The sequence below is a fragment of the Clupea harengus genome, chromosome 8 (assembly GCF_900700415.2).
Source record: "Clupea harengus chromosome 8, Ch_v2.0.2, whole genome shotgun sequence".
In the NCBI taxonomy this organism is placed as follows: Eukaryota; Metazoa; Chordata; class Actinopteri; order Clupeiformes; family Clupeidae; genus Clupea; species Clupea harengus.
The window spans coordinates 18,692,542-18,709,760 of record NC_045159.1 but is presented as its reverse complement, the minus strand read 5'-3'; the positions used below and the strand labels follow the sequence as shown (position 1 = coordinate 18,709,760).

Here is a 17,219-nt window from a genome sequence, read left to right as displayed (position 1 = left end):
CACAGCTGTTTTCAATTAAGCGACAGACTGTTGAAACCATTTGCATTATATTTGGACCCCACTCTCCCCACGCCCCTCTCCCCCACAGCCGAAAAGCAACTTTTATCTGTCAGGAGGGGGTCAAGATGTTAACATGATGTCCCTGGCTTCTAAGATTCAGAAACTCAACCTACCAGCTGTGGAATGTCAGGAATGGGAAAAGTTACGACACCTTTCCCGTTCTTTGCTAAATCTAATGTAGAACATGCGGAACCAACAGGTTCTATAAATAATGCAAGTAAAACCCTGTCAGAACCTTAGGCTATTTCATCTGTCTCTGGATGGGGAAAGTGCACAAGGCGAGTCAAAGATTCATCAAGGTAAGCTAAACCTTTGCCTTAGCTTCAAAACAGCAAAAAGTAACTAATTTCACATCAAAACCAAAAACTTTAACTAACTCTAGTATGAACATTAGGCCATTTCACTTCAAGGATAACCCACCCTATGTTTGAATTCATCTTTACTTTTAAAGGCCTGTGTACACACATCTCTGATGCCACTGCTTGTATCTCTGTTACTGCTGCTCAGCTTGGTGTGCGAATGCCAAGGTGGAGCCTTTCCTCCCCTCTCAGTATGTAGCTACACAGTTTGTCACATTTTCTGTGGCATTTCTTAAACATGGATGCTGACTGTTTCTAAGGGTGTTACATTTCAATTTGGATTTGTGTTTGTGTCTGTTTATTTTCACCTGAGGCGAAGCAAGAATGTATGCAGGGGTTGTCAGAACTCAAGCAGAGCATTCAGATGCTCAATCACAAGCTGTTGCTTGGGGACTGGCAACTCCAAAACCTACGTGAGTACAGATATTTCCCACCTTCCAAACTACACCAGATGTCCACTCCAAATGAGACAGCAGCATACAAGACAGTCGCTCCACTTCTACCTCTTGGTCCCGGGAATCTACTTGTGCATGATAAAGGTCAGAACTGGCAAAATAGGCCCCTATGATTGTAAAGAGGATCCTCTTTGTTGAATATAAAAGATAACTCCGGGGAAAAGCCTTGACTAGTAGTAAAATCATGCCTTACAGATTGCTCTGAGTTACATGACAGACTGCGACCACCGAGTGGTTTCTACCGAATCAAGCCAGAGGTAACCGCAGAGCCATTTTTGGTGTACTGTGACATGGAGGATGGTGGGGGATGGACCGTGTTTCAGAAGCGTCGTAATGGAAAGGTAGACTTCAACAGGTAACACAAAATAATTAGCATTTAGCTAGTTCCCATAAACATAATTGTTTTCGTATTTGAATGTATGATTGATGGAAATGTGAACAAATGCAGTTATTTTTCTGTATTTTCATTTTGACTTTCTGAAGAGACTGGGCTGCTTACCGAGATGGGTTTGGAAATTATGAGCAGTGGAATGATGAGTTTTGGCTGGGGAATGAAAACATTCATTCTTTACTCACTGGAGGTAAGGCATTACATGAATATTTACATTGTAATTATATACATTAAATCATTGCATTCATAAAATGTTGGCCCTTGAGGCATATTCCTCTGGTTAAATGTCAAGGCTGATGAAAGCCATACAGTCTATCTCCCTGTGTTCTAGATGAGTATCTGCTGAAGATTGATCTCATGGACTGGAAGGGAGAGACTAACTATGCCATCTATGACAACTTTAAAATATCTGATGAAAAGGTGACCTTTAACATCCTTCCCACAGTACAGAATGAGTTGTTTTTTGTGAATTGCTCAAAGGCAGAGTCTGCGATTTGGTTTTGGTTTCACGGAAAGGTTGTTGATATTTTGAGCTGAACAGTCAATCAAATTACACCACTCCGTCCTGTGCTCCTTAAGCTCTGTGTTGATTGGCTGGGATTGTCTGACCTTGTGTACGGTCTGAGCCACCATGTATGTTTCCATTTACAGAGCAAGGACTGAACGAACACTATCTGTCTTTTTAGTGCAAACACCGAATGGACAGCCAGTGGACCATGAGGAGCAATTTGCTGAATTTGACAAAAAGTGTATAGGATCAGAATTACGGACTGTACCTTTAAATTGTTGAACATAGACAGTCTAGGAGTCGTTTGAATGTTAACTGCAGTCTGGGTTGATCACTTTCTTCCTTTTCGTCTATGTGCCCATTTCCACATCACCTGCTTCTACATACTAGTTCACTCTGTCTGAGATCTGTATCTTTTTGATCTGTGATTGATCTGTGATTTGATCTTTGTTTGAAAAGGGCCAAAACGACTTGCGTCAACTGCAGTCTCTTTTCATATACAATATAAATATTTTTGCAATTATATCTCATCTATCTGTGCAGGATCAGTACAAGCCAGTCTGCTCAGTTAGTTAAAAGCACACACACACACACACACACACACACACACACACACACACACCACACACACCAACAACACACACACACACACACACAACACACACAACCTCACACACTCACACACTCACACACACATACAGGCCCGGAGCCATTCCAGGGTGAACTGCTGTCTGAATTGATATCCCTCTCTCTGAGCACCGCAGGACCAATACAGGCTGAGTGTTGGAACGTGCAGTGGTCAGGCAGGGGACGGTCTCTCTGGCGGGACCAACATGGTGGAGCAGTGGTCAGCCTCGCTTGGCGGCATGCAGTTTAGCACCAGAGACCAGGACAACGACCGCTACCTCCAGGGCAACTGTGCTGAAGAGAACATGGGCGGCTGGTGGTACAACAGGTCAACTATGACGAAGTTTATCAAACGTATCGCCAAAATACATTAGTTAGCAAGCTTGCTAATCCTAGTTAGCTTATTAGTTTTGGGGAAAAAAACATTGTTATGCCTCAAATGTCACTTTCAATCAATGTCTAAAGCAAAAAAAGAATACATAAGTCATGTTTGAAATACTTTATGACTTTTCTCATTTGTCTTTATTTGTCGTCCGACACAGGTGCCACGCCGCCAATCTGAACGGAAAGTTTTACAGAGGAGGAGAGTACAAGGCGAAGAATGACAACGGCGTGGTGTGGGGTACCTGGCGAGGCCTCTGGTACTCCCTCAGACACACCACCATGAAGGTCCGCCCACAGCACTCCATGGACGGCTTGGGGAGTGGAGCAGGGTCTGAGGGTTAGCACTCCATGGACGGCTTGGGGAGTGGAGCAGGGTCTGAGGGTTAGCACTCCATGGACGGCTTGGGGAGTGGAGCAGGGTCTGAGGGTTAGCAGACCATGGAGGATCCCACTTTGTCTAAGCACCGAAAGAACCGCTCGCAGGAAAACTCCAAACTTTTTTCACAAAAGTTGTGTTCGTCCACAGTTACAAAAGCTGTTGATTTGAATTTGTCGCGTAGTGCGTAGTTTATTTTAACACATTGCTATCTTTAGTACATGCCAAGGTAATGATGGGATTATTCTTGCATGTCATGTTACTGGGACTCTCCATGGCTAGATTAAACCAGTGATTAATACCCTGCATTACTTTCAGTACAATGATAATAAAACCAGCATTTGAATTTGACATAAAGTGGTGCCTTGGTAGTGTTTTCATCTCTACATTTAAGCTATTTGCATGAAAAACACATACAATCCAACTGTTTGATATCATAATATTTCTATAAAAAGAATAAAAAAACAGACTCTTTGTGCATAGTAAACTGACAGACCACAGTGCACATTCACAGAACAGATAAAGAAAAAGATAAGACTGAAAAATGAAACATTATAAAATAAATGCAGTGTCTTCTACCCAGCACTCTCCGCTTTTGGAACAATGTGCATAGAGGTTAAGACATTCTTGTTTTTTTTTGTTTTTTTTCCAACAACTCTATTTGTCCCAAGGCCCTATGAAGTTATCTCCAGTGTCCTTCAGATGAAAGGCCTGAGGGTCACGAGTGAGTTGCTACAAATGCACTTAAAGTAGATCTCAGTTATTGAGCTCTAATTTCATTGACGGACAACGAGCCGAGCCTGTCGCGGATGACCTAATGACCCCCATCGCGTGGCGTGTGGGCCATGTTTGCACTGAGGATCTTGCTCATGGTATTAAATTAGCAAAAGGATTTAGCCAGGATATTAAATTAGCTTTAGTTCAAACGCTGTGGACTTTGCTCGTTGCTGTACTCATTGCCAGTTGCCCGTCAATGACATTAGGGCCCGCTGTCTGGATGAGACACTATAAAGTGCTGAACACCATGAAATAATTCACAGTGGCCTCATATTACAGTAAGTACTACATTTAGGACATTTCTACTTTTTTACAATCATTCATTTATGGAAGTGAGTAACAATCAGAGTGAATTTATGCAAGCATGCTCAGAAATATCAATCAGAATAATAAACATTCTGTAGTTTACCTGCTTATCAAAAAGAATATTTAATAGTAGAAGAAGACGACTGCTACACATAGTACAGATTTGGCTCTTTGAGTGTGCTACGCTACGGAGGATCCTTGAGTCACAGGCCCAGGTCGTAGGTCAAACTGGAATGCATCTGACCCTGAGCTAATATGGATCAATCTGATCTGATCAATCAATCTGATTCCCTGATCAGTTCATATGGTCTGGTCTGGTATGGCCCAGATCTCAGTGCGTGATGCGGATCCACTGCGTCACCTCACTCCCAGCCAACCCAGCATCAGGTGCACCTGTGCATTCCCGGCGGTGCCTCCACTCCCTCCCCCTCCTCCCCCTCCTCCCCCTCCTACTCCTACTCCTCCCCCAGGTGTCCCGGGAGGTCGATCATGCGCTGCTCCGCTTCGGAGAGGCCGTAGGGCGAGCTGACACTGCCGTAGTCGCCTGACAGCGGGAGGCTTCGGCAGCGGTCCTTCTGCGCCGCCGCCGCAGAGAAGGTGGCGCTGCGTTGGCGATGACACACCGCTGACACGTTAGCGTTAGCATTGGCATTGGCCTCGCGCAGCTTCCGAGCCAAGATGGTCCGGTGGATCGGCGACGGACCCCTGCGGCTCCAGTTCTGCTCGGCCCGGTTCAGCCCGAGAGCCGGCTGGCTGGGTACATCTCCTCTGTGCCTCTCGACCGGAACAGGCTCTGGTCTGGCACTGGTGTCAGTTCCAGCTGAAGCGGTTCTTGATACCCCTCCTGCCTTTGGCTTGAGGTCGATGGAACACGGAGATGCTTCTATCCACGGTCGCCTCCTGCTGTCCGTTGTGCTTTCGGAAGTTCTGGGTTTGACGTGCGCCAAGGCCTCGCGCTCATGGATGGGGGGTGGCTGCTCCCACGCTCCCCGTGGTGTCCTGCAGCTCCCCTCGGGGATCTGCCGCGGAGTCACCTGGGTCATGCTCCGCTCCCGGAAGGACCGTGCCGCCGTCGCCACCGGGGTGACCTGCTGGTGCAGTTTGGTCTCGTGGAAGCTGAGGCTACGTCGGATGTTGGGGTTCTTGGAGAAGCCCATGCCGCTGCGCTCCACCATCTCCACCCAGTCCGCCGTCCGCTCCCTCTTCTGTGCGTTGAAGCCCGGGGACCCCAGTCCGAAGTCAGCCTTGTGGACGAGCCTATCAGGGAGGGTAGTGGAGGCCTTGGGCGTCCAGGGCCGGTCCAGGAACGGAGACTTGATGCGGAAGCGGCTTAGGTTAGACTCATCCTGGCTTTCGCTGTCCTGCGCCGTGGCAGTAAGAGCGCTCTGCGTGGACGCCACAGCCTCCAGCATGGTGTCGTCTACGGGGCTCTGGGAGACGTGGTAGACCTTGGTGGTCTCCTTGAGGCCCTGTTTCTTCATCTCCTTCAGCTGCAGTTGGGCCAGACGGTAGCCGAAAATCGGTGGCACGACTTTCTGCCCCGACGGAGACTTCCTCTCCGGGTCCTCGCTGAGGTGGAGAGGGAGGGAGAGACTCTGCTGGTGCCCTGGAAAAGCCCTCTCAGCTGGGCTGGACAGCGCAGCAGCGAGGGGTGGGCCCTTCTGGAGGGTCTGAGCGGCCTGCATGCTGTCGCAGAAGCTGGGCCGCTGGAGGCTGTGGCCACAGATGGACGCCTCGTCGGAGTACTTTCGGCCGCCGGGCGAGTGCACGGAGCCACGACGCACGGAGCTGCATTTGGGCGCGCGGCACACCTTCCTCCAGACGGTGATGAGGATGGTGGCGACGATCACTGCCAAGCACAGAGAGATACCTGCCAAACCGACCAGGTTGCCCTGCAGCGGATAGCCAGACTCAGGAGGGGGGAGCATAGACGGCACTGGAACGGGAACTATGACAGATAAAAATAAACAGTCAAAATATATACCTTTATACAGTCTACTTCATTCATAATGTATGTGTATATATATATAAATGAAGACAAAAACATGCTTTAATTATCAAAGCGTACACAATTATTGAAACATGGACATGACAACATGAAATGTGACCATCATAGTTTATATTATACGTGTAAGTATATATTTCCTATACATGTATATTTTATGTGTATATAGTAAAGCACAGAGCTCATCATTCCGATATATGACATATGAATACCTTTGGGTGATGGACTTACCGACACAATCCTCCAGAGAGCAGTGAGACTGCTCCTTCACCAAGCCTGTGCACTGGATCCCACCACTAGAGGGCACCAGACACTTCCGTGAGCGCTCTCGCACGCCCTCCCCGCAGGTCACACTGCACCCACTCCAGGGATGCCATGGACCCCACGTCTCTGGGTGAGAATGATAAAAATCAGAAGAAAGACCGTTATTAATATGGACTGATCAGAAAAATAGTACAAGAATGTTAGGATGCACTGATAATCAAAACAAGGTGTTTAACTCTTTCTTTATTTACAATTATTCATTGAGAAATCACTTTTATCCAAAATGACTCATAATGAAGTGTAGACATATATTTTCACCAGTATGTTTCGTACGTAATAAACCCATGAAGGTGATTTTAGCACCTTGCTCTACCAGTGGAGCTACATAAAACAGTTACACCTCTGGGTTCCACGGAGTACTTTGGTAGTTTAAACTTTGGTGGTCAGCATTCAGACAAATACTATCAGACTGGTAACACTAGTGGGTTATTGAAAACATTTGATTTCTGCCATATCTCAAAGAATCTATGAAGTCCAGGCTTAACTGTTACTATCAGTTGTTTTTGTATGCCAATTTGGGCTAAAGTGTGTGTACCATTAACTTTGTTGTTATGGGATATCAACATAATATAATGCATTGGTGATCTAAACAGACTCAGACATCACTCACTAACGCTACACATTTCTGGTCCTCAATGAACTTTCTGAGGTGAAATGGTGTGCCATTGTCTTAGATGCGTGTCTCTGTGTAATCACAATGTATAGGTCGCATGTAACTCTAACCTGCCGACCTCTGCACCAGTGTACAGGTCTGTGCTGGGCTGGGCGAACGACTGAAGTTGAGGACGAATCGGAAGCAGTACTTATTCCTTCCAGGGTCGAAGACGGAACAGTTGAACTCAGTCTCATTCTCCCCCTGTGTCAGCCATTTGTAGGCCAGTTGAGCAGGAAGCTCCGCTTCCTCTGCGCCAGAGGTGGAGGACCTGGAGGGGACCCTCGGCCCATCTCGGTACAAAACCACCTTCCCACTGGTGAAGGCACAGGGCGGGGGGACCAGGCGCACCGTCAGGGTCCCCTTGCAGCCACTCCTGTGGGTGCTGTCCACCAGCAGCTTGTAGGGGAAGATGCGAGACAGATAGAGCGGCACGGAGGTCTTGATCTCTTGCAGGGTGTGGGGAGACTTCAGGGCCACTCTGATGAAGTCGTGCTCAGTGAAGGGGAAGGCGCAGCCCAGCTCCACGTGCTGAGGCTTCAGAGCCGTGATGTCGTGCTCCGTCTGAGCTCGGATCTTGTTGATGCTGTTCTTGCCGATTTGATTGTACTCCAAGTAGGTGACTTCCAGGAGTAGCCTTGATGCCCCGTCGACGACACACGCGTGGAAGTGGTCGTTGGTGGACACACCGATTTGGAAGGAGCTGGAAGTATGGTTGTTGGCTCGCTCCACAGAAATGTGAAAGGTAGGCCAGCTGACCTGCAGTACTGGACTCCACCACCAGGTGGCCGAGCCATTGGCGGGGCTCTGCTCACTCGTGCGTTCCATGAGGAATCGGAAACTCCCAGCATACAGAAAACAGGAGCAGTCAAACTCAATTCTCCCCTCCGACTCGTTGTAGGGGATGTACCTGGTCAACAAGGTGGCGTTACTTCCTGTGTCAACCAGAGATATGGTGAGGTTGTGGCTGGTGCCATTGCAGTCTGTGTTGTAATCCACAAACACGCTAGCGTTGCTCAGGGCAACGTGGACAGAGGGCCACAACTGGAGTCCAGCCATTGCTAGAGAACAACATCAAAAAGCACATCATCAGATTATTGTGAAAACTTTTTTTGTTTTCTCTCAGTGATTCTTTGACCCTGGGCTTGTTCAGTTTGAAAAGAACCCACACCCTGCTATTACTGGTCAGCATTGTGATCACAGATGCTGCAGTGTATAGGTCACTTCCTGAGAAAAAAGCACACATGCAAGACGGAAGAGAGCCTCACCCTCCTACAGCCTCCTCTCTTTTCCTCACGCTACTGCTGTGCCATAGAAACAAAGCAGCACTACCCTTTCATGTAAATGCAGTCACCATAAACTAACATGTAGGGACCATAGAAGCGAGCGACTATAATAGTAATCGTATGGAGTTTACTCACCATATCCCATGAGCACAAGGAGAAATGGTAGGTGGATCCTACCATTGGTGGGTCCCTGTGTCATGCCGATGCATGTGCTGCAAGACCCTTCAGCACCACATGCCCCTGCCGTTCAGCCCTCCAGGCCTGTCTGTCAAACAATCATGACAAACTATCACGGGGCAGCTCTGGGTCAAAGCAACAAGACTATCGAAGATGTGGCCTCATGTTGTGGAGACTGCACTGCACTGAACCATATCTGGCTCCATAAATAGTTGATGAAATTCTAATTTGCAAAAGGCAATGATGTATGCAAGGTATATTAGTTACCTGGTTTGTGATTATTGGAGTGTTTGCACATCGGCAAGCCAAAGCCATACCACTACTGCCATCAGACTGCTTAGTGTCCAAGCCCCCAGTTATACTCTGATAATCAAGTCACTGCCATTACACAGACACTGAATGACTGTGAGGTTAACTGGATATGTACTGTACTGACAGGTACTGACTGATTAATTTGACAAAATGTGATAATGATGGGTAAATAAAGATTTGTAGTTTTGGCGAAGTTGAGATTTATGAGAGTTATATTTTCACAAGAATCCCAAAACACTGCACTATTTATCTGTTACCATTTTCAGTCTGTCAGCAATGATAATAAAAAAGACAAATAGTTTTAAAAGTTAGAGAACAGTGGTTCAACAAACTAAGAAAGAAGAATGGCGAGATGTAAACTATATTTTTCTAATTTAATTTTTAAATGGAAGGAAAATGTCAGCATCTTTGTAAGACTAACTCGCTGTCAGACAGTAGAGAAGATGCACATACGAAATAGACTAATGAAATATTTGTATTTAATGCAATAATACCTGGACTACACTTTCATGACATAGGCTAAAATAATTCCAAAGCAAGCGCAAATCAGAAGCCCTTCACGGTCCGTTATCGTATCAGTGGTATAGCCTATACACATACGATATTAGTGCTCTAGAGCAAAAACTACATTTGCATACTAACCTTTTTTCGGAGTCAAAGTCATCTGCCCTGTTCAAGACATATCTGCGTAACTTCGTGTGATATCTTCAATGCATTTTTGAGTGGCGATTGAAATCCAGACACGGATTATGAACACACGCAAGACATTGACATGCAATCTGTCTCGTCTTGGTCTTCAGACGTAGTTCTCTGTCAAAGCGACAGCGCGCTTCCGTGCTCCCTCTGCCGGCAGATATTTCAGGCTATTGCCATTAAATGTGGTTAAATCATTTGCCTCACAAAGTCAAGACTGAAAAGTAGCCTAACAAATTATAGCCTATTAGGCTTATTGGCATTGAAGCAGCATTATCTTTTGTCAGGCGATTCCAAAGTGAAAGGTTTAGACAGCAGACAATTAGTTTAAATTTCCTCATGTTAAAAATAACAACTATAGCCTTTTCAAATGCAGTTGAACTTGTGGACAAATAACTTCATAATTGATAACAGTATGGGTCGGCCTTTTATTTATTAAAACGGTAACTCTTTAAACGGAAAAACAACATCATACTGTTAAATTAATTCCATACATTCCATACCACTAAATATGACGGAATTCTAAATCTAATCATGATATTTGGAAAAAGAAATACTCACGTGTTTCCCGGATGAAAGACAGGGAAAACAGGAAACGCGTCTAGAATGGAACTTGTGCACATGAAAACACCAGTCCACTAACAAGACAATAGGAACCAAAACAATTCTATTTGAGCTAACATTAGGATTTAACGAAAAAAATCTTAACGTGGGAGTGGCTCATATAGGCCCCAGAAGATTAAAGTCTTTAGAAAAAAAGAACTCTACAGTTGCTTTTTTCAAAAGATAAAAAAATGAACTATAGTAACATAAAAAAAAAACAATGTGGCACTTATGGCAGGACATAAGTGTTCATTCTGATCAGTCAATGTAAGAATGTCTACACATATAAAGACAGGACTTGAATGGAAGAATGTTATGTTTAACATTATGTTTAGGTTTTAAACAGAAATTGTTCTTCATCACAGCCTCCTCATATTGGAGTTAACTCATTCTAATGTGACAGGCTATTAATATATTTGATTATAGGTGAAATCCGGCAGTAATTTCAGTGTTTCAAAGTGCTAAATATAACGCGTGGAGAGGTTCCACTGTGTGAATGTATACATGTAGGTCTGTATGTATATATAACAAGGATACACATACAGTGGCCTCAGAAAACAGCAACAGGTTATGTTATCAATTCCTAGAACCACCATAAATGGACACTATTTTGAACACAAACTGTTGGTGCAACCTTGAGCTAGCCTGCCAAAAAGCAACAGATTTGTTTCTAATTTTAAATGCAATATTAACAGCATCACAAGGGAGGTCTATGGAACAATACTTTGTCATTGGTATGAAACTGCCAACATTAATGCATGATTATGTATACATAAATGTATGATCCTGTATGGTTGTTCTTGGACTGCCGTCACAATAGTATTAAAATGAAGTTGAATGACACAAACAATACCTTCACCATGTGAGGGGCTTGGTTCACTCAGGGTGAAGTGCTTAGCAAGACTTAATGCCCCAATAGAAAAAATATTAGGATTAAAATGGCCTCTATCTCTTGAAAGTGCTCTCGATCTATGGAGCTACTTTTGAGTAAATCCAAACGGCTCAAGGGGTTAAATGTTTTGAAAGCGTGAGCCTCTCCCATTGTTTTCTTTTAAAAGGTGGAAAAGGCCAGAGGATACGGCAGGCGGACACGGCCTCTAAAACAACAGGAAGTGTGGCAGGAAGTTGGTGACGACTGCCCTCTCTCCCTGTCTGTCTCGTGTCTATCCAGCTTAGCTAAAACAGAGGGACTCTGACCTTAATGGGAGTTCCAGGATTAATCTTCTTTTTCCCAAAGTCTTTTGACTTGCAGCTAAGAACGACACGTAGGCTGTGGTAGAAGTAAGTAAGTGAAATATATTGTTAAACTGGGCAGGGTTTGTAAAGGACAAGTCTTTTATTGGGTAGCACATCAGGCAGGAAATACTCAGACCGGGAGAAGCAGGAGGGAGGTCTAACTTTGCCATAGCAACAACACTGATGGTACACATATATGCTAACTTACACAGGGTCTAACACACAGGCATTTACAACATAACACACAGATGAGAATTAAAACAGTTACACGTACTAACATTAGACACAAAAGTGATGACCAATACCTCCAAATTTGAACACTTATACACAAACTACACTTTAACCTTCTCTCTAACATTCTCACTGTGTATTGGGAACAACACAGTCTCTCATTATGCACACGGAACGTTCACTACCCCTTGCACATTACAATATCAATGGCTGTGTGTATTCAATAATGTCAGAAGACACTGGAGAATCACTATGGTCTCATTAAGGATTTTAGCATGGAACCTAGAGACAGGATTTAAGATGGTCACTTAATCAAGGTTTGTTGCTGACTTCACTGCTGACAATCAGAATCAGTTCTGTTGGCCAAGTCTGTTGACACACACAATTCAAGGACAATATCTGGATTATATACATATCATATACATATGCATATACCATGTTAAATCGAATAAAAACAGTCTTGAAACAAACTTGAAAGCGGTGAAAAATATTTGACACGCCAAACATCTTCAAATTCAGGTTCCCCACAGTGCCAACTCTCATGTTGTTATCAGTGCACACGGGTCACCTCCCCTCTCTCTGGCTCCCTACAGAAGGCTTCCTGTGTGGGGGCCTTCTTCCCGTCCTCTCCAGATGGCCCTCCCTCTCTCATCCCCCATTCATCCCTCACGCTTAATTCTACTGAGCGGAGATCAGCGCTCCTGAGCCTGCTGGCCAGTTCATCTGCTATCGCCGCTGACAGGCGTCTCTCTCGGTGCTCAGTGGCTGGTAAAATGGACATCACACACACACACACACACACACACTCACACATACATGGCTCTTGGCACCTCCACACCTCCTCAGGTGTACATGTGTCTAAATGTTTGTGAAGCACCTTCACAACATCAATGAGAACCTCGTAATCTTTCGCCCAGGCAATAGCCACACAATCTTAAAATCTTAAATCTCTTAAATCCAGTCTGCACCTGGAAGGATGAGAACCTACATTAATTTCATACTCTGTGTAATAACTAAGGGTACCTGCAGCATGTGTTCCAGTGGCCTGATTGTCTTAGGCCTCAGTATGTCTCTGTGTGAGAGGCTATGCCTAGAACAAGGCCGGTCAAAAGTCAAAAGAGACCAATAGCTATACAGTCTGAAAGTTGTCCAATATGCAGTGATATTTATCCACACTTGTTCACAGACAAACTTTGCTAATTATGTCACACTAGATGGATTACCTGTACACCTCAGAGAGTGTGTCTGTGTTGCTGCAGGTAGCCAAAGTCTGCTCGGATTACACCCCAAAGTTTGCCAAGCAACCAGCTTATAGATAGCATCCAGACACGCAGAGACTGCCCACTTTAATGGGCTCAGGGCATTCTCAGTAATGTGGTGTGACACACATGCAGATGCAAAAAAAGAAAGGTGGTCTCCAGGCATATTTGTAAAGAGAGCCAAGGATCGTCTGCATTGCGATCCATTGAATCCTTTGGCACATGGTAGCATTTTGAGTTAACAGGTATGTTACAGGTACAGCAATTTGTACAAACTCCAGCAAAAAAATTCAAACATCAAACTAGCATTATAACCTTATTATATAAGTGGTAAAGATTTTTTCAATGTCGTTTTAGTTAGAAAAATCTGTACAAACTCAACAATATACTGCTCAGCCTTTTGGCCATCTGAACAGATTTTTTTACCTCAATTTCCTTTCATACCTATCATGGCTTTTTTTTTTTTTTTTTGGCTTTAACTCAAACACAGTAATGCCTAAGTGGAAAAACAATTACGTATGAATGGATCAGACTAATGAGGGGTTACGGCTTAGAGGTAATGAGAGATTCCATGAATAACAGAGTGACTTTCTGTCTTTCACCAATGGCCCATAAGCAACCTCATTTGAAAGAAGGAAGATAGGCGTAATGTGGGTATAACTAAATCCACAATGTCTGGCCTCTCAGCATGAAGCAGACCACTGGAAGCTCATGCTATGATATGCCGACTGATTTTATTTCACTGTGGCGTGGGGTCAGTCCTGTATCCGCCAATTGAATTATCTTTTATAAGCAACACAAGATTCATAGGCCTGTGGGAGGTTCATGCTGTGGTCAAATGCCTACACTCATTCCCTGTCCTGTTCTCTCTCTTTCTGTCTTCCCTTTATCTCTCTATTTCCCTCTCTCTCTCGCTCTCCCTCACAGACACACATTTTCTCTCACTCTATAGAGAAGGAACAGATAAGAGAGCCTCTCTCTCTCTCCTTACTGTTCATGCTCATGGAGTTTACATGTTTATAACGGAGGGCCTATTATATAGAATACTGTGTTGTTTTGTCTGTGTACGTGCAGGAACACAAGAGGTCAATAAGTCGGCTTCCTACACACTAAGAATGTCGTGCCACTGGGAAAACATGAGCCAGCACAGAGGAAGAGGAAGTGGAGTCATAGACAGAGAGGAGGCTGTGGCCGTAAAAACACTATGCAAAACACTTTTCTATTCAAAAAAGGAATACATGCATGTTTTTTTTTTTTTTTCCGAGTGACAGTCAAATGAGCTAAGATTTTACCAATCCAGATTATCATAGAGAGGGAACTCTAAAGAACTGACAGTGCCACCTAGTGGGAGATATAGTCATTGTATTGAAGGACCTACATTTCGAGTTCAGCAGGACTTCTTTCTGCATCATGCTGGTAAGACATTCTGCAGCAGGTACTATGTGTATGTTAAGGATTAGTGATATCTAAATAGTTGTGATAATATGTATTATGTTATTATGTCCAAAAGGAACAAAAGAAGCATTGTCTGTCTTTTGGCGGTGTCTTGCTGGTGTTGTTGGTGAAGAGCCTGGTCTCCCTGCTGCTTCTGCCAAATGTCCCCTTTTTAAATTGTATTACAGGATTAGGTCCCTCAGAAACACACAGATACTTTGATGGCAGCCTTAGCAGACCTCTTCCTGGCCTGGTCTTTCCACACAGCTACCTATGCTTCCAAACCCACCTTGCTGGCTGTGGGGTCACACAAGCTAAAAGTTCAAACATATCAGCTCGTCAGTTCAATCTCATCCACTCAGTTCGGCAGAGCGACCTTTTGCTAGGAGCCTCTTTCACAGGTCAGCCTGAAAAGCATCTGAATGGATTTACTTGACTGGGGTCAGAGGTTCTCCAGAGTCAGCTGATGGGTGTAGCGACAGAAGCAATCTTGGATGCTCACCTCCTGAAATTCCTCCAATGGCTTTACAGGGTCCAGTTGAACTGCTAATAGCATTCCAACACAGTGGACTACACGTCACCTGTTTCTGCACAGAACAGGGGGGTATTCCAGAAAGCAGGTTGAACAAACTCTGAGACTAACCCTTGAGTTTGAGTTACACTTTGAGTTGATGGACGCTGAGATGAGAAACAGAGTTTTTGGTTACAGAACAGCTTATCTGAGTTAGTTCAATCAACTGAGTATGGTCGCCCGCTTTCTGGACAATTTCCCAGACCACCTTTCGTTAAACCATAACATAACAATTACACACATGAGTGTACTGTTATGGTCTGTTGATCAGCAGAGGGGAGTGAGACTGGGTGACATCAATGCCTGCAAAGGTTAAAGGAAAATACAGCCGTAACGATTGAAACTGAGAGTTAAAGAAATGGCACTATCCTAAAGGGAGAGGGTTATTACTGAAATGCAGTATGCCATGCAAGATCCACTGTTGGTCTTCGAGTGCGATGGAATTAGTTGATTTGTTTGACATGACCATATGACGTATGTGACGTCGTGCATAGCGTGCCACAATCTATCAAAGTAAAAGTTACATTTTAAATATGAAGTGCTTTGCATTATTTTTTTTATCTTACGATGAAGTAATATGTATGTGCATGTTGTTCCTTTTTTACTTTGCAAGCTTTTCACCCCTTTGTTCGTTTTTATCGTTTTTCATTCCCTAGACGCAGAGAGTGGGGTACATATTATGACTATATCCGGAGTTGCTCTACTGGATACCGAAAACCTACCGCATGAGCGTTGGTGTCACCAATCCAAACCAATGGAGCTGGCTAGCTAGCTAACAAAAGAAGTCATGTAAGCAGTAGGTCTTTATAAATATAGTGAGTAAACCAAACGTATTTCCAACACACTATAATGGTTATTGGTTGGTAGCAGCAGGGGACGACTTTATAGGACGGTTGCAACATATCCTCTAAACTATTCGTTTATTTTCATTTCTAAGGGCTCAAGATTGTCGGAGCGATTGCTAGCTCGCAAGCTAGGATTGTTTTAGCTTGGTAAATTATCCTAGCTAACTAGTGGTCCCTCCTGCATACAAGATTAACGTTACCAGCAGGACATAACAACCAAATAACTTGGTTATTCGAAATATTTTCAGCGGAGTTGGATACGGCATATAGTTTGTTTTTAGACTATCTTGTTGCCCCAAACAGTGGCTCATTAGATATGACTTTAGGTTAAGTTACCTATCGTTTGCATCAGCAAATGTTATTGCTGATACGTTACCAATTGGAAAGTTGCTTGGTGGCTAGTTTGCTGTCAATCTGTATGCTTTAAATTGGGATTCTGAAAGATATTTCAGTGATTTATGCAACTTTGAACATTCAACATGGATAAAAAGTCATTCGACATCGTCTTGGACGAAATAAGAAAGGTAAGGATTCATTACAGTTGACCTGCACGTAGCTGTAACAACAATGGCAGTTAGTCTAGCTAATAACAATAACCCTTTTTGCTCTACTCAGTGTGTTTTGACAGATCAAAGAGTAAAAGCAATAGAACAGGTGCATGGCTACTTCTCCAGTGAACAGGTAAGCGTTTGACGTCAGTTAGAAAATGCATTGTAGCAGCTTAAAGACAGAATTTGTGAAATCTCACACTTGTCGTGTTCGCAGGTGATTGATATTCTGAAGTACTTCTCGTGGGCAGAACCACAGATCAAAGCCGTGAAAGCTTTGCAGCATGTAAGTGCCCCAATAAACAGTATTTTACATCGCTAGTGTTGTTATGTGGGAGTGGGAAGACGTATAGTTTTAGCATATATTGTTATTGATTGCCTTGAGATCAATACCCTGGTGTATACGGTCTATATCGATGAAAGGCCTTTTTGCCAGTTAGCTTTTTTGTTTACTAGAATGACTGAACTTCATGGCTCCTTGTGGTGGTCCTGAAACTGTAAGATATGCTAAGTAAAAGTTAAATCAGACTTACAATATCGTTTTACAATCCAACGCTATAATAATACTCCCACAGCTATTTCTTATTGACATCTGCGCTATTCTGAATAAAACAGCTGTGCTATTCTGAATAAAACATCAGCTAGGTTTGACATCACTGTGTGTGTGTGTGTGTTAGGGCTGTGTATTGGGCAAGAATCTGACGATGCGATATATTGCGATACTCACTAGTGGGGCTTCAGCGCGTGCTGAGCACCCACTGCCAAGTCCCACTGCGAGCAAAAATACATTCTGAAGTCAG

At 44.1% G+C, this 17,219-nt stretch overlaps 3 protein-coding genes across 8 annotated transcripts in view; 2 read left to right on the top strand and 1 right to left on the bottom strand.

The window, feature by feature from the left end:
* The first annotated feature begins 40 nt into the window (after positions 1-40).
* Positions 41-3,511, top strand: fgl1b (fibrinogen like 1B). 3 transcript variants are annotated; one of them, XM_042708526.1, is made up of 9 exons: positions 41-359; positions 512-610; positions 733-958; positions 1,070-1,229; positions 1,358-1,455; positions 1,597-1,685; positions 2,538-2,728; positions 2,943-3,113; positions 3,204-3,511. In XM_042708526.1, exons 1-9 carry the CDS (start codon positions 321-323, stop codon positions 3,214-3,216), a joined length of 1,086 nt encoding a protein of 361 aa, XP_042564460.1. In that variant the 5' UTR covers positions 41-320; the 3' UTR covers positions 3,217-3,511. The 3 variants fall into 3 exon arrangements, with proteins under 3 accessions (XP_042564460.1, XP_031428076.1, XP_042564461.1); XM_031572216.2 differs by having other exon boundaries at positions 3,159-3,511; XM_042708527.1 differs by lacking the exon at positions 512-610 and having other exon boundaries at positions 2,943-3,511.
* LOC105900344 (thrombospondin type-1 domain-containing protein 1) lies at positions 2,890-10,422 on the bottom strand. 3 transcript variants are annotated; one of them, XM_031572211.2, is made up of 6 exons: positions 10,254-10,422; positions 9,642-9,862; positions 8,646-8,775; positions 7,296-8,285; positions 6,480-6,638; positions 2,890-6,191 (listed from the first exon to the last, which is right to left on the bottom strand). In XM_031572211.2, the coding sequence occupies exons 3-6, from the start codon at positions 8,707-8,709 to the stop codon at positions 4,699-4,701; spliced, it is 2,706 nt and encodes a 901-aa protein (XP_031428071.1). In that variant the 5' UTR covers positions 8,710-8,775; positions 9,642-9,862; positions 10,254-10,422; the 3' UTR covers positions 2,890-4,698. The 3 variants fall into 3 exon arrangements, with proteins under 3 accessions (XP_031428071.1, XP_031428072.1, XP_012683083.2); XM_031572212.2 differs by having other exon boundaries at positions 9,642-9,842; XM_012827629.3 differs by having other exon boundaries at positions 9,642-10,422.
* Positions 10,423-15,579: 5,157 nt separating this feature from the next.
* proser1 (proline and serine rich 1) overlaps positions 15,580-17,219 on the top strand; it is a 10,523-nt gene continuing 8,883 nt past the window's right edge. The window contains exons 1-3 of one of the 2 annotated variants that reach the window (XM_012827628.3): positions 15,580-16,395; positions 16,487-16,552; positions 16,637-16,705. In XM_012827628.3, coding sequence (XP_012683082.2) covers positions 16,351-16,395; positions 16,487-16,552; positions 16,637-16,705 — 180 coding nt within the window. In that variant the 5' untranslated portion in view covers positions 15,580-16,350. The remainder of the gene's footprint in view (positions 16,396-16,486; positions 16,553-16,636; positions 16,706-17,219) is intronic. The other variant, XM_031572210.2, reaches the window with a different exon arrangement.

What these genes read in the sequence shown, in the direction of transcription:
- LOC105900344 (XM_012827629.3), bottom strand. Translation starts at nt 8,709, where the DNA reads ATGACACAGGGACCCACCAATGGTAGGATCCACCTACCATTTCTCCTT. An exon ending in CCTTGTGCTCATGGGATATG is followed by an intron (nt 8,286 to 8,645) that starts GTGAGTAAACTC and finishes GTTGTTCTCTAG; the next exon opens with CAATGGCTGGACTCCAGTTG. An exon ending in ACTGGTGCAGAGGTCGGCAG is followed by an intron (nt 6,639 to 7,295) that starts GTTAGAGTTACA and finishes ATTCTCACCCAG; the next exon opens with AGACGTGGGGTCCATGGCAT.
- fgl1b (XM_042708526.1), top strand. Translation starts at nt 321, where the DNA reads ATGGGGAAAGTGCACAAGGCGAGTCAAAGATTCATCAAG. An exon ending in TCATTCTTTACTCACTGGAG is followed by an intron (nt 1,456 to 1,596) that starts GTAAGGCATTAC and finishes CCTGTGTTCTAG; the next exon opens with ATGAGTATCTGCTGAAGATT. An exon ending in TTAAAATATCTGATGAAAAG is followed by an intron (nt 1,686 to 2,537) that starts GTGACCTTTAAC and finishes TGAGCACCGCAG; the next exon opens with GACCAATACAGGCTGAGTGT.